At 33.0% G+C, this 21,446-nt stretch overlaps 2 protein-coding genes across 2 annotated transcripts; both read left to right on the forward strand.

Annotated features, from left to right (window-relative positions):
* Window positions 1–3,346: 3,346 nt before the first annotated feature.
* On the forward strand, window positions 3,347–6,708 carry LOC131933367 (malignant T-cell-amplified sequence 1). The gene is made up of 6 exons (XM_059290143.1): window positions 3,347–3,445; window positions 4,902–5,054; window positions 5,292–5,392; window positions 5,512–5,645; window positions 5,914–5,981; window positions 6,138–6,708. The coding sequence occupies exons 1-6, from the start codon at window positions 3,435–3,437 to the stop codon at window positions 6,217–6,219; spliced, it is 549 nt and encodes a 182-aa protein (XP_059146126.1). The 5' UTR covers window positions 3,347–3,434; the 3' UTR covers window positions 6,220–6,708.
* Window positions 6,709–10,650: 3,942 nt separating this feature from the next.
* Window positions 10,651–21,058, forward strand: LOC131933363 (DNA repair protein RAD50). Its single transcript, XM_059290138.1, has 6 exons — window positions 10,651–10,808; window positions 13,929–17,378; window positions 17,556–17,778; window positions 19,173–19,306; window positions 19,581–19,709; window positions 19,825–21,058. Exons 2-6 carry the CDS (start codon window positions 13,948–13,950, stop codon window positions 19,874–19,876), a joined length of 3,969 nt encoding a protein of 1,322 aa, XP_059146121.1. The 5' UTR covers window positions 10,651–10,808; window positions 13,929–13,947; the 3' UTR covers window positions 19,877–21,058.
* Window positions 21,059–21,446: the final 388 nt, after the last annotated feature.

Below are 21,446 nucleotides of genomic sequence, written 5' to 3' on the forward strand. Positions count from 1 at the left end.
TAATGGTTAGTTAAAGTGAAATTCCAGGTATGCAAAAGCTGCTTACAGATGATAAGTCAACTATAGACCATCTAGCACATCCAATTATACTGTCCACACACATCTATGACTATAGTTTGATGCCCCCCAACCCAATTTCTGTGGACATAAAAGTTTTGCTATTCCATTAGCCTATATTATCTTGTTATTACACAATCAATTAAATTAATGACAAGCATAATTTAAATTACTACCTAGTATACCCTCACATGAAGCTGACATACTTCATTTTAGTATTACATTTTACTTCCAGATGCAAATTAAACTTGTTCTGTAACATTGCCCACATGTCATTTTGCTCATATCTTAGTTTTCTCCAATGAATTTAATTGAAATGACATTAATCTGTTCCAACAACCAAAATGCTATGTGTTGTTGTTAATGTTACACTTGATCCTTAAACTCAATTAAACTGAACCAAACTTCATAAAATTAATTGAACTTAAATGCTACTATACAATTTTTCTCTCCAGTGGACTTTGCCTGTATACTTTGGTAGCCATGCTTTCCAACTTTTACCTGCAGGCTGTTACAAGAAAGACCTGTCCAAGATTATTTGTATCTCACGTTTTCTTGTATTTCAAAGCAAAATATCACTTGCTCAAGTGCTGTTATTTTAAAAATCTTGTGTGTCAGGGCAAACATAAGTTGAGGTACCACAGTACCAGTAGCGTACGCAGGGGGGGAGCAGGGGGAGCGGCCGCTCCCCCTCTGGCCATTTTCAGCAAAGTGGCGCCTTTTTGGAAACTTTTTATACTCAAAGTTTTAAACAATGATATTTGTTAAAAAAATATTTTTGGTCGGCACATCTATGTAAATCACAAGATTTCTTTTCATGCAGCAATTAAGCATTATTGTACTTATCTAGTAGTGTCTACGTTTACAACACGTATTAACAGCTGCATCAGTTTGCCATCCTAAAAATAACCATTACGATGCATTGCAATGTTTAAAAAACCTCTACGGGTAGTACCATTTAGCAAGAGGGGTGTTAAGTTTAAGGCAACTGTATAGTGTATATGCTTACGAATAATTGAATTAGAAAATGTTATACATAAAACTTCACACATAATTACTTTATATATACAGTTTGAATCGTGTGATTATTTTTTTTAAAATTACAATACAGAAACAAATACAACTGATGTGGCACCTCTATTTAAATTTACTTATGAGCAAACTGCGTAGTGGTGGGCAAATTCTGACAAGGTCAACATCGTCATCACGATGAAGTAGTAGTATTCTTACAGTTTGGGCGATAGTGATTACGATTACAAATTATATGAAACAGTTACAACCCCCCTCCACCATGGACCCCTCTGTAAAAAAAAATATTTTCATAATACCACTGCTACTTATTAAAATCTATTTCTGTAATATATATTTGTGAAATATATATTAGTGTAATATATATTTGTGTAATATATATGAATGTTTAGAACAGTCATCTAAAAACTGACGCTATTTTCACTCTGAGTTGGTTATCCCCCCCCCCCCCTTCCACACACACCTCACCACCACAATTGTGTAGAGCGACATTAAAGTCACTCCTAGGTATACACTGGGTTGGATAATTGGCCTAAAGTGACCGGACAGTGGTAAATGAAGTTGAACCCCCCCCCCCCCCCTTCCACACACACCTCACCACCACAATTGTGTAGAGCGACATTAAAGTCACTCCTAGGTATACACTGGGTTGGATAATTGGCCTAAAGTGACCGGACAGTGGTAAATGAAGTTGAACCCCCCCCCCCCCCAAACCCACCCCGAACTGATCTGTTAAGTACATGTATAATAACTCGTAATGATGTACCAAAGTACCATGCCGCTAGAAAATTAGCTTTTTAAACGTAAAACTCTGTGAATATTGTTTTTGCAATTACCAGTAAAAAGGTGTGTGAGCAATACAGTTATCTAACCCATACCTATCACTATGTTAAAAAATGATCTTTAAAGAACACAAAGAAGCAGTAGTTAATTAAAAATATATGATCTGAACTAAAAGACCAGTATTTAGTTAAATGTAGGCTGTTATTTCGAATGTTGTTATATTACATCGGAAAGCGTGCTTTTATACCAACTCTGATTTTAAAAACTTTCGTTGTGCTATAATACTTTAGCATTTATGATGACGATATATTAAATTCTGATTATAGACAAAACCATTTTGTAAACACGAATAGTGTTAAACAATTTCATTATATTCTAAAGAAATTATTTATTTGTTTTGACATTTCTAATTAAATGTGTAAATATATACATATTTATATTAAGAGAGTGATTATTTCCCCTATTTCACTTGTCTTAAATAATTTCCCAGGAATTATTATGTAAGAATTTTTTTTTCAAGAATTACAAAACAGATTGTGTTACGTTCATTGTTTTTGGTTGTAGTGTGTGTATATTTTTTTTTTGTTTAGATTGATACAATTTTTGTTTTGTCGGCCTACATTGTGTGTTTTTTCTTATTTCTTCAGAGTGCTACCTGCAATTTATTTTACATCATAGCGAAGTAATGACATACAGCTAGCAATTATATATATATATATATATATATATATATATATATATATATATATATATATATATATATATATATATATATATATATAATACACGTATACAGCACGTGTTAAAAATTCGGCGCCTTTTTTTGCTCTTTTCGCTCCCCCTACAACGAAAACCTGGATACGCCTCTGCACAGTACTGAGGGATTTTTAACATTCCCATTATAAGTTTGACCTGATACCTGTCTGTCTGTCTATTTACATATATATATATATATATATATATATATATATATATATATATATATATATATATATATATATATATATATATATATGAAAGGTTGGTGTCATGGGTGTTAAAAAAATAGAGACCTCTCTCAACCACAGATGACAATCATTTATTTAAACGGATGATTAGAGATAGCAGTGTCCGATAATGGAATCTTCTTTAAAAAAGGGGTGTTGGGTTGTTAGTAGTATTGTAATCTCGACTAATTTTATGGTAAGAAATTAAGGTTAGGCGTATGGTAGGCCCAGGGTTAGGATTAGGGACAGGGTTAGCAGTGACATTAGCCAGCCATGTGTGCATTTAGTTAACTACCAGTAACCTAACACCCCTATTTTAAAGAAGATTCCATTATCGGACACCGGTGTAAACATTCTCCCTAAGAACATTAACAATAATTAACATTGCTAATACAAATACATTTTAGGTCCTATTTATTTTAATTTTTCAACAATTGTTATGTGCAGTTAATTTGCAACATTTCAATAAATTTTATCTGGCAAAACTGCAGTAGAGTAGTCTCCCTTGGTGTTTCTTCCGGTTAATTCATGCCTGCTACTTATCTTATTTAAATATCATCTAAAATCTAAACGGATAAAATGTTTAAAAAGTGAGTCTAATTTAAGAACATAATGAGTAATAAAATCAATATTTTCTTCCAGAAACATTTTCTGATCCTGGAGCTTAATACTCATCTAATGAATTACTAACATATTTTGTATTTTTAGAAATAAGACGCAGGTTGAGGTTATCGATGTACGACCGTAACGATGGCTGAGCGAGTCATAGATAGATCTAGATCTAATACCAAAGATAAAACTTGAACAAACTTTGACTAGATTCTAGATCTAAAGATAGTACTAATTATTAGTAAATATCTAGATTAGATTTTAGATAGATCTAGAATTTCTAAATGTTTGGTCAAGTATGGTAGACCTAAGACATAAGTCCTAAGAAAGAAGTTTCGGGAGAATTTTTATACCAATATGTCCGATAAGGGAATCTCCTTTTAAAAAAGGGTGTTAGGTTACTGGTAGCTAATGTCAATGCTAACCCTGTCCCCAACCCCAGTCTTAACCATATGCCTAACCCTAATTTCTAACCATAAAATCATAAAATGAGTCGAGATTACAATACTACTAGTTACCAGATCTAATACTAACAACCCAACACACCTATTTAGTATTTATATAAAATTTTATGGAAGAGTCTCTTATCGGACATCGGATTCTAAAAATCATTCAGTCTATGTAAAATCTGCCGTGCTGATTGTGTACAAATATTCAATATCACAAAATGCAAAAATATAAAGTTCAAATTGTGATGTGCCACACCCCCTACTACAGTAGGCCTATTACAATTAATTTTCAAATTTGTATTACATATTTGAGTAAGTTTAAGCATGTTTAATTATGTTTTTATGGAGGTCACATGCCAAGTACTAGTAAAGACTAATGAGTAAAGACTCAGTAAAGAGTTTTTCCTTCAGTAGAGAGTGTACAGGCTGACCCTGTTTAAGTGAGTTTCTTCAGAAAGTTAATGTAGGCCTATGCTAAATTGACTTAGTTTACTATTGAAAAATGGATTGCCAATAATTTTTTGGTAAATAAATAATTTTGGAGTTTTCATCAAAATGCCTACATATGTCTAACCCTAATAAAAACCATTACTAGTCCAGATTGATAAAATTCATTCTCTTTTTGACTTTTTTCTTGTGGATTTGCTAGTAAATATTGTAACACTAGGGAGGTCTACACTTATAACACCAGTTACTGACATTGCACAATAAGATGTTGGAATGGGGGGAGGTAGTTGCTTAAGCTGGATGCCAAATTAGGGGGTATAAATCAGGGGTTTGACTATATGTTAAGTGGAAATAATGAAATACAAAAAATGCTACCAAAACCAAAAGAAATAAGTAACAACCTTAATGGTATAGTTTTTTTTAATCATTTTGCTAATTTTTCTTTTGTGTACAAAATGGAGTCAGGGTACAAATTTATACGGATTTAAAACTCCTTAAATTTTTATCTCATCAACGTACCCTATCATCTTTTCTTGTTTAGATTTGATGACAAGGAAAATGTTGGTAATACTAACATTGCAAAGTCATCAGTACAGAAGGGCATTAGAAATCAGATTTTAGAACAGTTTCAACACATAGATGAATACCTTGATCAAATAATGCCAAAAAAGGAACCCTTAAAACTCGTGAAATGGTAAGAAGCATTGTGAAGAATTAAAGTCTAATCTTTAAATACTTTAATACAGCATTCAAATTTAACAATTTAATATTGAGATTCAGTTTATTGATCCTCACTGTTAATTTTACAAATGTGATTATACACTAATGTATCATACTTCAAGTTTATACTTTTATTGATATGCATGTCTTTAAGTTTTAAATAATCAAAATTAACCATACATTAAGTTACCTACACATTTCTTTTGTGCAGTCATGAGCATATTGAATTGTTGAGCAACCAAGCTGGAGAAGTTCTTTTTTTCAGACAGAGGGAAGGCCCCTTGTATCCATCACTTAAATTGTTACATAAATGTGAGTATTTTTTTAAATGTCTTAGAATCTTTTTATTCTTTTACTCGATATATTTTAAGTATTGTTAAAAAATACTAATTTTATATTTAATTTTTTTTTTCTTTTACTTCTTTGCTTAGATCCCTTTATTTTGCCCCACATGCAAGTAGACAAAGGAGCAATCAGGTTTGTTCTCAGTGGCGCCAACATTATGTGTCCTGGTTTGACATCACCTGGTGCTCGCATGACCAAAGTTGATAAGGATCAGATTGTTGTATCCTTGCCAATAGTTAATTATATTTGAGCATGAATATATTTAATCTATAAAAAAAAAGATTTTGATTACTTATAACTTGAGACCAAAAAAATTCACATGAATTCACTCAGTGATTAGCTTGAATAAGTCCACACAAAAAAATCTGTGTATTTTTACTACCTACGTAAATCGTAATTGCATATATAGTTAATATAGACTGCAGATCTTGTTTCTTATGGCAATTAGAATTAGAGCATAGTTATTCTTTAACTTAAATTTACACTAGGCAATAATGGCTGAAGGAAAGCAGCATGCTTTGGCTGTTGGGCTCACAAAAATGTCTACTGAAGAAATGTAAGTCCATTTTACTAATATCTGAAATGTGTGGCCATGATTTGTTCCAATACTAAATTTCATTTTCGAAGAAGCAATTTTTCCATATGTAAATATAACAATTAATTATGTACTTAGGTAACACATCATGTACATTGTCAAAAATTGATTTTGCAGTTTATCAAAAAATAAAGGAGTTGGTGTGGATAATATACACTTCTTGAATGATGGACTCTGGCTGATGAAGCCCTTGAAATAACATCTTCATTATGTATGATAGAAATTTTTAATATTTCAATGTACATACATGTTCAAAATGACTGAGGATACATTCAATTTTTTGTGGTTATCAGATAAAATGATATTGTTGATTAGTGATATTCTAAAGCATAAAGGGATCTGAAATTTAAAAAGCTGTATGAATTGGGAGTTAGGGTATAATAAATCTAAAATGATCAATACCACTGAGGTAATGTTACTATTAAAATGTACTGTAATTTTTGTGTCTGTTCAGCTATTAAGCATTATTGTGCGATTTATAAATGGATATTTATGACATTGTCATAATGGTAAGAAATTAAACTTTGTGGATAAATGACTGTTCTTTTGGGATTAAAAATGTGCATTTTATTATTTTGGATAAAATCCACATTTTGTTTAGATTGCATGTTTTTGGAATGAATGTTTATTTATTGCTACTAGTTGTATTGTCAGACTTGATTTTACCAATTAAAAAATGTGTGTTTTATTATTGTTGTTGTCATCTTTTTAGATTATTTTAGTTGTAATAGTATTAACATGTACTATTTTATTTTTTTAAGGAACTACAAATATGAAATTATTGATTCACAAATACAATAATTTAATAGTTATTGCAGTATATAGAAGTAAATAAATTGTGAAAGCAATTAATGTTAATAATACCTCTTATGAAATATGTAGGCCTATATGGCTTTTTTAAATTGATTGTGAATACATAACTGTAAACAGTAAGCTTAAAGTTAAAAGTCACAAGTAAAAGCCATCTTAATCTTAAACCAAAAGAAAATTTATTACACAATCACAAAATATTATTTATATATATATTTCATCATCTTTTCCCATTTGGAGCCCAAGGCACATGTGGCAGATGAAAAGAGTTTGTTTCAATGACCTCGGTATAAGAGTGGTCAGCACTACGCCCAACAACCTTTACTTTCCCTAATGATACTTTAACTTACTTTAAGTAGAAATAGGAGAAGATGTACAAGCAAGAAAAAAGGCAGATATAGGATTAGACCACCATCTGGTGGCACTGAGCTAAAAATAATGATTAACTTTTTGCTGCTCTGCAATCAGATGAAAGTGAGGAAAAACCATAGACAAAATGTGGGATCATTTCATAGGAACTATCTCAAACATGTAGTGAAGTATTATGCCCTTCACCTAACAACAAAATAACAGTCACAGTGGATTAGCGAAGAGACATGGCAAGGAAATGAACATATTAAAAAAGCTACCGGTAAACCTAGCTAGAAAGCACAAACAACAAACTAGGCAAAAAATATCACCCAGACTCGAAAGAGGCCATAAAAATGCAGAGGAAAGACGAGCGCACCTTTTGCGTAGAAGAAGCAGTGGAGAAAGGAGATATTTCTAGATCTAATTTATTAAACAAAATGATCTTCTAATTACTAAACTCTTGAGTGGCAAAAAAAGCCATTTAAACAAGGTAAACTACTTTCCTCTATAGATGATTAACTTTAGAGATGGAAAGAGAATTTTCGAGAAGTAGCGTACTTAATAGACCCCCCCCCCTCTCTCATCTAACAACAGTAAATACTCTACATTAAATATGGAACTTAGTATTTAGCCTACTCCAGCGGACCTGGGCTAGTTTGTTATCTAGGTAACGGTGTCATCCAATAACTACGTCATACTGCTAGGTTGGAGGGGAGGTAAAAAAAAATAATGACGTTTTTTTTTTCCCCCTTGGTCTTAATTGCCAGGAAAAAATAGAAAGTCAACGTAAAAATAAGTTTAAGCAGTCTGGTAATAAGTTACTTCTGACGATGAAATTTTCTGTTCACATTAAAATTTTCAAACCTCTGCCGCTAGCAATTCTTTATTTCTCAATGGAAAATTTAAGAATATGAGATATAGACAGTAACCCTATTATATATTATTTATAAGCAACAAACATAGGCTTAGTGCATCAGCAGTATTATATATAAATCGTCGTGCGGCGTCAATTCGGCCAATCACGAAACGACCCCGTCAAATCGGCCCCGTCAAAAGGGCCAGCGACATATGGACCCCGTCAAATAGGCTCCCGACGAATAGGCTCCCGTCATTTAGGCTACCGACAAATAGGCTCCCGTTATATAGGCTCCCGACAAAAGGGCTCCAGTCAATAAGGCTCCTGACAAATAGGCTCCCGTCATTTTGGCTCCCGACATATAGTCTCCCGTCATTTAGTTTTTTCCACAAAACGGCCCCCGTCATTACGACTCCCGACAAATAGGCTCCCGCCATTTAGTTTCTCCACAAAACGGCCCCCGTCATTACGACTCCCGACAAATAGGCTAGCGTCATTTTGGCTCCCGACAAAAAGGCTCCTGTCAATTTGGCTCCAGACAAAAGGACCACTGACACAGTGGCGTAGCTACCGTAAAGCTAGCGTAAGCAAGGCATGGGGGCCCAAGGCACATAGGGGCCCTTTTGCCTCATAAAAAATTAAAACTTTTACAATGGAATTTTAATATTTGTTACATATAAATAATTTTAAAAAAGAAAAAGGTTAAAAGTTCCAAAAAGCCCCCCCCCCCCCCCCCACCGTTTCGGCGGTGGGATTCAGTGTTTGTGGGTCAAACAGAGCCCAATCGTTATAATAACACTACAGGCTATATCACTTTGTCGTGCAAGACATTGGGAGAATCAGCCTATAAATAAACTTTTTAGCAGTAGTAGGAAAGCATAATAATATAGTATAAATACAAAATCAGGACATATAAAATACAAAATGTTGCCTTCAGAATATTTATATATTAAAAAATATCCATCGTAAGTAGAAGTTGATCTCTTCGTTTAACTCCTCTGTAGCCTAACGCAGAGGCGTAGCGAAGGCGAGGTGGGGGGTGCGGACCGCAACGGGTGACACCATTTAGGGGGGGGGGGGTGACACCAAAGGCAAAAGATTGTAAAATTTATAGAATGAAATGCCATTTTCCAGATCCGTTAGTTAAAGTTAAATAGTCTTCTAAGTACAAATCGAAAATTATATCAAGAGGGAGGGGGGGGGGGGGGGGGGGGGGGTGTGACACCACGACGTAAACGTAAACTATAAAGAAAACAATGCTACATCCAACTGTATTATAAACAGACTGTAGATAAACATCGTTACTATTAAGTCAGCAGTGATTAAAGCTTAAACACGTACGTGTACCAGTATGTGGCATATATATAAATTTTAGGCCTATGTAGGCCGACACACACACACACACATATATATATATATATATATATATATATATATATATATATATATATATATATATATATATATATATATACACACACACACATATATATATATATATATATATATATATATACACACACACACACACATATATATATATATATATATATATATATATATATATATATATATATATATATATATATATATATATATATATATATGCTTTGTTTCCTGGGAGGGGGTGACAATACGAAGTGCCGCACCAGGTGAGACCCGACCTCGCTACGCCACTGTGCTTGTAGGTTATCAAAACAAAATGCTGTTATCATGTTAACATCATGTATATCATACATTTACACTTCTGTGCTCGCTTTTAAGCAACAGATCTTTTCTGTTGTAAATTAAACATTATCAAAACTTTAGAATTGGTGGAATTTAGCTGTTAAGGGCTCGATTTGTTTGTGAATTAATGTTGGTTCATGAAAAAATAATTTCATTCGGGCATTAAAAAGAGGTTATGGCGGTAATGGAGGTAGGACACAATGGTTACTTGTATGCCAATAGTGGTCATATCATTCATTTTTCTGGAGCCAATATGTCGGGAGTCATTTTGTCAAAAGCCAATATGTCGGGAGCCCAATTGCCGGGAGCCAATATGTCGGGAGCCCATTTGTCGGTAGCCAAAATGTCGTGAGCCCATTTGCCGGGAGCCCATTTGTCTTGAGCCCTTATGTCGGGAGCCAATATGTCGGGAGCCGCTTTGTCGGGAGCCAATATGTCCTGAGCCTATTTGTCAGGGGTTAATATGTCGGGAGTCCATTTGTCGGGAGCCTAAATATCGGGAGCCCATTTGTCGGGAGCCTATATGTCGCAAGTCAATATGACGGGAGCCCATTTGACGGGAGCCAATAAGTCGGGGCCCTTTTGACGGGGTCGGTTTGTCGGGAGTCGATTTGACGGGGTCGTATTAGCGGGGCCGTTTTGACGGGGCCGATTTGTCCCGGGCCGTTTTGACAGGGCACCATAAATCGTATTTGGTAATATAGTAGTCCTAGGCCTGCATCACTATTCATAAATAATAATATTAATATTACTGGTTTTTTAAAGTAATTTTAAAACATACTTGCTTCACTCAGTCATTCAGAATGTCTAGGCCTAGTTGTGAAACTGGTAGACTAGAAACTAGAAACACTATAATTATTCCAGAAACTTTCACTTTCGGTTTAGAATCGAATTTGTTTACAAACGAAAACATTCATCATAGTCACGATTGTGAACCATTTCACAATAGTTCTTTTACTAAATTACCATAACATCTATTAAATAGATATGATACTTTATAAATATAGAGATCTATCTAAGTTTAATATTTAAGCATCAAGAAGGTAAGTAAACTTTACAGCCTCCTTAACTAGATGTTTTAAAATATTTGATTTATAGTAGAACTACTAAAATTTTGTAAAAATTATTACAAAAATGATCACACCTTTTACTTATAATTATAAGGGGCATCATTAAATGACGTAATGCATTGTTTAAAACCAGTTTCCCTCCCCCATCGTCGTAAAAAGCTAGACCTGCAACGTGAAATGACGTCACACCTCAGCCTAACTACCTTTGCAGTTTGTTTTTTTTAAACATCGATTTCTTTTTAAACAATATATATATCTCCTGAACTCCTGTTGTATTCATCAATTTCTATTTCAATTTAATAAAACTAGTAAACAACAGCCTTTTAAAAACGCAAAATAATTGCTAAACTACCCTCCCTCCTTTGATAAAAGAAAAGATCCCTAATTGATTATATTCAAATATTTAAGTTGAATGGGCTACCCACAGTGCACTCCACCAGTAAATTAATAGACAATCTGCCCAAGTGAAAGGCAGGCTTAGGCCAAACAGGGATTGATCCACCTTCAGCACATGAGTAATATTGTTGACATGGGAGATAATTTTTTTGTACATTAAAATAATACCATTATCTAGCAGTAGTAGTTAATAGTGAGTGTTGTGTTCTGTAAAAAAGAAGCACCATCAGTTGAATTAGCTAAGAGTAAATAGGTTTATAGGTCCATTCATAAATGATAAGCAGTGTTACCCAAACCTTTTTGGCTTATTACTCCCTGAAAGAAACTGAAAATATAAAATATTCCAAAATGCTCTCCCCTCCACCTAATCTGCATGTAGGCTAAAAGGCTACCTATGTCACTAGTGAGGTTAGGGGATGCACCTGACAGAAGTTCTTGTGGAATCAATAATAACAAACACAAGTTCAATTCACAGATATATTACATTTATATAATTACACATACCTATCAACTTGCATATATATATATATATATATATATATATATATAATCATGAGCAGAGTAATGCAGAGATATATGCTTGCATCTAGGTGTTTTCTGTTGTCTTGATCATAGCTTTTGAGTCTATGGAAGATGGAGTCCACATCCGTTGTAGGTCTGATGGGCATTTATTCAACCTTGCCTGTCTTAAGGCAAAAGCAAGGAGAAAGTGTGACCTTATTAGTGAGCTGTTTATTGCTGATGACGCTGTGCTTACCTCACATATGCAAGAAGGACTACCAAGACTTGTAAATGCTTTGGCAGACACGTTGAGATTTTGGCTGACGATTAGCTCAAGCAAAACATAAACTCTTTAAAATTTAAATTAGCATAAAAATCTCTCACACTTGTGCAGGACAGGAATTTACTTACATGGGCTCAACCATCACCAGTAACCTCTCGCTTAACAAAGAGATATCAAAGAGAGTGGGCAAGGCAACTGCTGCAATGGAAAAATTCTCCAATTGCTTGTGGGAGAATATAAAGATGCTGGTGTATAATGCCTGCATAGTGAGCACTCTGCTCTAGGGCAGTGAGTGTTGGACAACTTAAGCACATTAGAAACACAAACTGAACACCTTTCATATGCGCTGCCTACTACACATCCTGAGTGTCTCACGGGAAGACCGCGTCTCCAAACAAGACATCTTAAAGCAAGGTAACTCCCTTAACGCCTAGGGAATGATAACCATGAGAAGACTGTGGTGGCTAGATAGTCTACACATGCCTGATGACCAAATCTCAAGACATCCTCTATGGAGATCCTACCAATGGTACAAGACCCAAGAGATGATCCCTGCTGAATTACAGAGGTGTTTACAAACAGAACGTGAGGCAAACAGACATAAATGAACACATGTGGGAGCTGTGTGGACTGGCATCCTTGTCGTTGAAAGAAAAATGTCATAGGTAGCCTCTGGGAGGAGAAAAAGGAAAAAAATCTGCCCAAAGGATACCTTCAACAATGATTGGCAATAATTGTAACAGAGATGGCCAATATAGAATTGGCATGATCAGTTACAACACAGCCTGCACTAAAAGAACATGACAACATCTCTGGGTGCACATCCATTGTCTCACAACACATGAGGAGCCAACTATATATATTTATAAATAAGCTATTTGCAATTATATATATTTTTTAACAGTACTAGATCGGTCTTACATTAAATATTTTATAAAAAGAAATGTAATTGAATCATTTGTTTAAAAGCCTGTAATCAAATTTTGGTATTAGCCATTTTAAGTGGATTTAAATTTCCATCCCTCATTTGTAACAACTTTTGTAGTTTTTTCTTGCAGTTTGGGGGAATGTTCTGTGTTTGAACTTAAAAATGATAAAAAATTATACTCAACATAATATACTCATTTTTAAAAATATTTTCAAATCGTTCATGAAAGTCAAATTAAAGATCATTTAAGTGCTGACAATAGATAAATATGTCTTTATCATTTTTTAGCAAGATTGAATAAATTCTTTGCACTATTGAAAGCTAACCAGCTTATCTATGACACAACAAGCAATGCATTTTTTCACAAAGGACATAGAGTAGATAAGAAGATATGTAGAATAAAGTATTGTAACACTCAAATGTAAATCTAAATTAAATTTGCATGGAATCAACAACAATAGGGTTTGCATTGTATTGGTAGTAAGCATAGCAGACAGTTGAGCATTCTTGTTTTGTTCTACTTAAACTGTTATAAATATAAAGTTAGGTGATTCTGCTTTAATGAAATATAGATATAATTAAACAGGCCTAAGGTTTTCTTTTGTATTTGACAATTAATTTTGGTTCTTACTCTTATACTCAAGTTATACTTATATATTTAAAAATAATGTAATTTTAGTTTAACATTAGCTTGCATGACTACTAAAATTTATTTGGTCTCTGCAGGACTATGATTGGTCCTTACCTATAGCATATGCAGTCCCCGCTTTTTATGCACCCCCCACCTCCCATCGTACTGAACGATTCTATTCCCACTCCCCAAAGACCATCCCAGCATTTCCCAAGGGACAATATCAACTTGAGAAGCATTGATCTATAGTATTCTATAGCTAATCATTTTTCACCAAGGAAACATTTTAAATTTTGAAGAAAAAAAAAATATTGCTTTGTTTAATAGATATTTGTCATAATGTATATTTTACAGTGAAAGGAAATAGTTAAGAATGTCAACTGTAGATTTACTTGGAATACAGGGCATTCGAAGTTTTGGTTGTGAGGAAGCTGACATTCAGACAGTTCCATTCTTTAAGCCATTAACGCTTATTTTTGGACCCAATGGCACTGGCAAAACTACAATCATAGAATGTTTGAAATACGCAGCCACTGGGGATATGCCACCCGGAACTAAAGGACCAGGAGGAGCTGCATTTGTTTATGACCCTAAGCTGGCTAAAGAAAGTGAAATTAAAGCTCAAATAAAGATGATGATAAGGGACATAACTAGAAATTCTTGCAAAGTGCAGCGTTCACTGTCTGCAAGAGTAAGGGACACTGAGGGTAAAAAAGTGGAAATTAAGACATTAGATGGAGAACTTACAAGGTTCACCTCCAATGGTGAAAGACAGTCAATTGCATGCAGATTCTCTGACTTAAACAGAGAGATGATTGGAGCCCTGGGTGTATCAAAAGCTGTTCTAGATAATGTGATATTTTGTCACCAAGAAGATTCAAACTGGCCATTGAGTGAAGGAAAGGCCCTGAAGGAGAAATTTGATGCCATCTTTGCATCAACTAGATACACAAAAGTTTTGGATGCAATAAAAAAGTTAAAGCAGTCTCAGGATCTAGAAATTAGGGAAGGAAAAAAGGAAATGGATTATCTTAAGCAGCATAAATCCAAAGCTGAAGAGCTGGAAAGAGATCTAGAAGATTTGCAAGTTAAACTTACTGCTTCAATTGAAAGTGTAAATAATATTACTGAAGAGTTGAAGCCAGTGAAGGAGCAGCTAACTACAATCGGAACTAGACAAAATGACATATTTAAACTGGATACAGAGAAACAAAAATTAGTTAGTGAACAAAGTTATCTTGAAAAAAGTATTGAAGACTTAATGCTGAAAATAAAAGAAGAGTTTCAAGGAACAACTGCTGAGCTGAAAAAAACAATACAAGACTTTACCTCCCAGCTTGAAGAGAAACAGGAAGAACTAGATCAACAAGAACAAGAGCAAAATAAAATAAAAAGCGAGATTGAGAAATTGATGAAAGAAAAGAGTACTTTAATGATGGAAAAAGGAAAACTTGAAAAGGAAGCCGAGATTCAAGAGACCAATATCAAAAGACGAAATAAAAAGATATATGAAGTAGCAAAGGCTTATACTTTTGAGGGTTTGGAAGAGGACGTAGAAATCAATGATGCAAAGTACAGACTGTTCTTTGAGCTGATTAAAGATAAATTAAGTTCTATGATGGATGAAGGGAGAAAGAAAAAGGCTGAATTTGAAGATACAGAAAATCAGCTGCAAGTTAAGGTTGACAAGTTGAAAGAAACAAAAACAAAACTGGAACATGGTGAGAAAATGAAAAATGAAACAATTGAAAAAAACACAAAAGAAATCAAAGAAATAAATCAGAAACTAAGCCAAATGGCTGCCTCTGAAGACAAACTGGCAGGTCTAGGTCTTGATTTAAAAAGAGCAGAAAATGAATTGCATGCTATTGAAAATTCTTTAAATCCAGATGATATAAAAAAGGAGATATTGGATCTCGACAGACAGAAAAAGCAACTAGATGCCACATTGAATGAACTGAGCACAGAGTTAAATAAAATAACAAAGCAGTCTGGGATTCAGACACAGCTAGACATGTTGATTGCCAACCAGCAAGAAAAAGAATCAACTATTGAAAGGTTAAGAAACGAGCACAAAGATAGCATAGAGAGTGTTTTAGGTCACATACCTATGGATAACTTGAGGGAGAGTGTCAGTGATTACATAAGTAACCAAACAGATAACGTTAGGAAATGCAATACTGTACTTAGTGAGTGCAAGGCACAGCTTTCAAAAAAGCAGGCAGAGAAAAATGCAGCCACTGATCAACTACGCCAGAAGGAAGATGACTTGAGGGCATCAAAAGACAAAATTCAAGACATATGTGAAAGTCAGGACTTGGATGAGGAATTTAATGAGGTGCAAAGAAATCTAACACAGGCTCAAGAAGAAAAGGGTTCCCTTCTTGGTGCTGATCATATGATCAAGAAATACATAAGGAAACTTGAAAAAAATAACCCATGCTGCCCATTATGTAAGAGAGGGTTCCAACAGGTACAAAAAGCCAGGGAGCTTATTCTTAAACTACAAGAAAAGTTGCGTAAGGTACCCATAAGCCTAAGGAAAGCTGAAGAGGATATGGAAAAGTACCAGAAAAAATATGATGATATCATGCAGCTGAGACCAATCCAAGAGAATGCAGATAAAATCCAAGACATAGAGATTCCAAATATCAAGGAAAAAATTGAAAAGTTAGATGAAGATATAAAGCAAATTAAAGAAAATCTCCAGACAAAAGAAGATGAGTTCAGCATACTTGAAAACAGTCTACAAACTGCTAAAAGCTTTGAACCTGATGTTATTGATATGGATTGCAGACAAGGGGAAGTAAGAGAGCTACAAAGGAAAATTGAAGCACAAAGAGCCTTGCTGATTGGTGGTGTTTCTGGTAGAACAACAGATGTTGTAATGCAGCAGAGAGAAGAAAAGCAACTTGAATTAGAAACCATCAACAGAACTCTGGACTTACGCAGGGATAAGTTAAGTGAATATCAAGAACAAACACAAAAAATGAGAAATAAAGTTCACACTCTTCAGGCTGAGAAGTTATCAATTGAAGGAAATTTGCAGCAAAAAATTAAGTTTGAAGAAAGAAGAGCCACATTGACAAGTGAAAATAAAAACTTTCAGCGTGATATAGATGAGGCACATACACAACTGAAACCCATAGAAAATCAGATTAAAAAGTTGATTGAGGAAAAAGCAGATGTTAGTAAAGAAAAAGAAATGATGATGGAAAAAGTAAAAGCAGATGTTGATATTGTTAAGAAGAATGGAACTGATGTGAGGAATGTAAATACAGAAATTAAAAGTTACAATGATTCTGGTAAATCTGAGAAATTAAAAAACTGTATAAAGAAAGAGGAGCAACTGGAAAGTTTCCAGAAGAAGCTTGAAGAAAGGCTAGACAATGTCACTGCCAAAGTAAAACAGTTACATAATGACATAAGTAACCAGCAGATGTGTGAGAGGGAACTGCAAGACAATCTTCAGCTTCGCGACAACCAGGAAGAGCTAAACAAACTGGGTGCCAAAATTGAAGAACTGAAAGGAAAACTGGTAGGTTTTGACATGAGAAACTTAGAGCAAGAGAGGCAAAAACTGATTCTCAAAGAAAGAGAGTTAACTCAGAAGCAAAGTAATGCTTTTGGACGGCAGCAAGGTTTTAAAGATCAAATCAAAGCAGTGACCAAAGACTTAGGCTCTGATATGTACAAAGATGCACATCAGAAGTACAAATCCAAGATCATTGAAATAAAAACCACAGAGATTGTGAATGCAGACTTACAGAAGTATTATGGAGCTTTGGATAAGGCTATCATGATGTAAGTAAATACATTTACAAAACTTATATTCAAATACCTAATTTAAGCAGTAAAAAGAAATATGTTGAAAGTCTTGAGCTATTAGGCCATACAAACTTTTTTATTATCTGGAATTAGTTTTGTTACTTAAAGACTTGAAATATTCACTGTAACAGTAATTAATATCTTTATTATAAGGTACCACAAATCCAAGATGGAGGAGATCAACATTATTATCCGTGAGTTATGGAAAAATGTGTACAGGGGAAATGATATTGAGACTATTGAGATCCAGTCAGAAGCAGATGATGGACCAGCAACTAGTACAATAAAGGCAAGGAGGAGCTACAACTACAGAGTTGTTATGATAAAAAATGGTATTCCTATAGACATGAGGGGAAGATGCAGTGCTGGTCAAAAGGTAAATTTGGTTTCCGTATTTCAAGCAAGTTGGCCTATATTAGTTTATTTTCAGCTTAACTGTGCTAAAAGGATTATTAAATATCAGATATGCGAATATATTTTTTAAAATATGGAGCTTTATTTTTTTAATTACTTTTATTGGATAGTTATAACTATTATTAACATCCATATAAAATTCAGCAGTGCTAGTCAAAAGGTCAATTTTTTTGCTCATTTTTTCCTGTATATGTTGTTTATTTAATAAGCTAATTTTTTCTATATTTTGTTTAAAAATGCACTTGAATATTATGGTAAACTAATGTATTACACATTTACTTTTTGTTTTGTTTTTCTTAAATGATTTTATGCAGTGTTAATCTGACTACTTGTCAAATGTCAGAATTGTCTTTTTCTTCTAAAATTTAACATGACTAATATCTGCATAGTACCTGCCATGCGCATTACCTCTTTTATTAGCCTGGTAATGATGGCTGCCAAAAACGACGATACAGTGATTCCGTTTTTTTAATATTTCATGGTCATTTTAGAAATATATGATAACAATAGTTATTTTTGCATATTATTCAACCATACTTGTCTAGTTTTAACAATGGATGATTAGTGTTTGATGCAAACTTGCCATTTGTACATTGTTTTGGTCTAATCGCTGAGAATATCAAGCTGAACATAATAAAAGTAAGAAAAACATTAATTGCTTTATTTAATACTGTTCTAAGCATACTGAAAAAATATTCTAAACTATAGAAAATTATAACTTGCTTTCTACTAAACTAATGTCATTAATGTTTTAAAAATCATGCAGGGTAAAAACGCAAAACCTATTAAAAATAACTTGATCGAGACAACAGCTAACTAAGCCATCCCATTTTGCCCGCCATGTATTTGAATGGCCATGTATTTGAATGGGGATAAATCGAGTAGACAACACATTTCTGTTGAAAGTCAGTGAACAGTCAATTGTGTCACAACAACACTCCTTAAAAAACTAACCCACTGTATCACTGAAAATCAGTCATATCATCGTAGCCATTAAAAAACAAACAAATTTTTTCACAAATCATTTTCTAGGCTACCAATTAAGTTTGATAAATAAAATTGGTATCAAATTTAAGGTAAATAAATTTAATTTTTTATTGTTTAAGTCATCTTGAACAATAATGAAGTTAAAAATCTTAGGCAACACCCTATCTTTTATGGAGGGCAAGTATTAAGTAAAGTACCTTTTCAGACCTTAAGTTCACCATGTGCACATGAGATTTTGTGCGCTGAGCTGCCTTTACTTTTGCAAAGTCAGGTACCCATTAAAGTAGGGCAGACTCAAGGACATAGTCCAATGGACTTGAGAATTTGTATTTACGAAATTAACGTATAGGCTATATTCTTCTATTTTAGGCACTAGCATCACTCATAATCCGCTTAGCATTGGCTGAAACATTCTGTGTAAACTGTGGCATCCTGGCTTTAGATGAACCCACCACAAATTTAGACAGAGCCAACATTGAGAGCTTGGTTCTAGCTCTAGTTGAGTAAGAAGGACTACAATTTTATCAACACATTTACAAACATTTAGTATTAGACTAGACAGTCCAAAAATTACTGGATTGATTAAATTACAAAATACCACAAATTTTTACTTAAAGGCATTAAGTTGAAGCTAGCTTTCTTTTATGATATCTATTTCCTAAGAAAATATAATTATATTGTAACAGGTTTCTAAGTGCATTTAATATTTATTTTAATATTTAATGTTATTTTATATACCAAGATTAATAATTAATCCTTGTGTCTCCATACTAATAGGTTTATCAATAAATATCAAAGTCTGTGCCATTTTCAACTAGTAGTTTTAACACATAATACAGACTTTGTGAAGCTTCTTGGCAGGTTTGCTTATATTGATGAGTATGTTGAGGTGTCAAAAAACACTGAGTAAGTCATTTCCCATTTAGAAATTCTTCATGTAACATTTTACAATGAATTTTATAATGTAAAGAGTTTAATCTCTTTAACCAATATATGACATGATTGTCTTTTTCTCTAACAGAGGATTTTCAAGACTTACAGTGAAAAAAATTGAAGATTTATCTTCCAGTTGAAGAATTATTCTTCTTATCATCAGCTACCTTCAAGCTCTACAATTTAATTGTTTACTTTTATTATTACAACTATTTCTGTTTATTACATAAGTTCTAAGAAAATTTTTATTTCAGGATGTACTAAAAAAGTGCAAAAAATAAAAATAATTTTAAAACATCATTTTAAGTTGTAAAAGATAATTTCTGGGCATTATTAAAAACAGTGATAAAATAAACATATTTCTGAGAAATTTGAGACATTTCAAAGAAAAATAATAAAATATTTTTATGGCTGAATTATATTTTAAATAATTCTCATCAAAAGTGTTGGTATTTGCATAAACCTCTAGATTTCCTGGCTGTGATGTACATGTTGTAATTATGATATTTAAGGATTTAGTTAGTTATATTCTTTGTGCATAATAGAAAATGAATGTCAATATTCTGTTTTTAAAACTGCATGGGTTTGATGTTAGGTGGATTAATTTGATGCTCTACTTTTAGAAAAAAACTTTTACTATACATTAATGACAAAATTTTCTTTAGCATTTTTGTTTCATAGCTCTAGGGAAGATGGTGCTCAAGTTTAGTTGAATTAATCTACCTGTGATATTTTTATACTTGGAGTATATTGGTCCTTGTTTTTTTTCATGTTTTAGCTTGTAACATATGTTAGGATACAATTAACCTTAATGAGCTCAAGTGGTAATAATAATAATGTGATTTGCTGATTGTGGTAAACTAAAATCAATAAGGTGAAATTATATTATTTAATTGTGTGATGGTTATTTTGGATGTTTATGATGTACAAGCTGACCCGCAGCATTGTTTTTTATTTTCTACTTTTCAGTAATTCATAATTTGTAAATTTTGTCAATACCCTTTATAGCCGTCACTAATTAGACCCAGCTCTACGATTCTAAACATTCTGCATGAACCACAGCTCACCAGACTGGTGGGTGTGGTGGTGATAGCAAAATGGTCTTTTGCTCATGCCTGGAGAGCAAAAGAGGGGGAGGTGGGTGGTTAGATAGTCTGCTTGCATTGTCTTGCCCATGAAGAGAATTATATATATAGATTGTGTTATTTTAAGATCATCTTAGATATTATTCTATGGAGTCTTGTTTGTAGCTGTTAGTTTTAGTAGTTCAGATATCAGCTGGAGAATGTAAAGATATATATCATGATCAGGCATTTGTTCACGAAATATATATATATATATATATATATATATATATATATATATATATATATATATATATGTATGTATATATATATATATGTATGTATATATATATGTATGTATATATATATATGTATGTATATATATATGTATATATATGTATGTATATATATATGTATGTATATATATATGTATGTATATATATGTATGTATATATATATGTATGTATATATATATATGTATGTATATATATATGTATGTATATATATATGTATGTATATATATATGTATGTATATATATATATGTATATATATATATATATATATATATATATATATATATATATATATATATGTATGTATATATATATATATGTATATATATATATGTATATATATATGTATGTA

This window comes from Physella acuta, unplaced genomic scaffold, assembly GCF_028476545.2.
Source record: "Physella acuta isolate Inbredline_101_S28 unplaced genomic scaffold, ASM2847654v3 ptg002473l, whole genome shotgun sequence".
Classification (NCBI taxonomy): Eukaryota; Metazoa; Mollusca; class Gastropoda; family Physidae; genus Physella; species Physella acuta.

Bases quoted from the DNA above. Each gene is read 5' to 3' on its own strand.
- LOC131933367 (XM_059290143.1), top strand. The intron at 5,646-5,913 runs GTATCCTTGCCA...AATTTACACTAG, and splicing joins TTGATAAGGATCAGATTGTT to GCAATAATGGCTGAAGGAAA. The intron at 5,982-6,137 runs GTAAGTCCATTT...TTGATTTTGCAG, and splicing joins AAAATGTCTACTGAAGAAAT to TTTATCAAAAAATAAAGGAG.
- LOC131933363 (XM_059290138.1), top strand. From the start codon at position 13,948: ATGTCAACTGTAGATTTACTTGGAATACAGGGCATTCGAAGTTTTGGT. The intron at 19,307-19,580 runs GTAAGAAGGACT...CCATACTAATAG, and splicing joins TTGGTTCTAGCTCTAGTTGA to GTTTATCAATAAATATCAAA. The intron at 19,710-19,824 runs GTAAGTCATTTC...TTTCTCTAACAG, and splicing joins GAGGTGTCAAAAAACACTGA to AGGATTTTCAAGACTTACAG.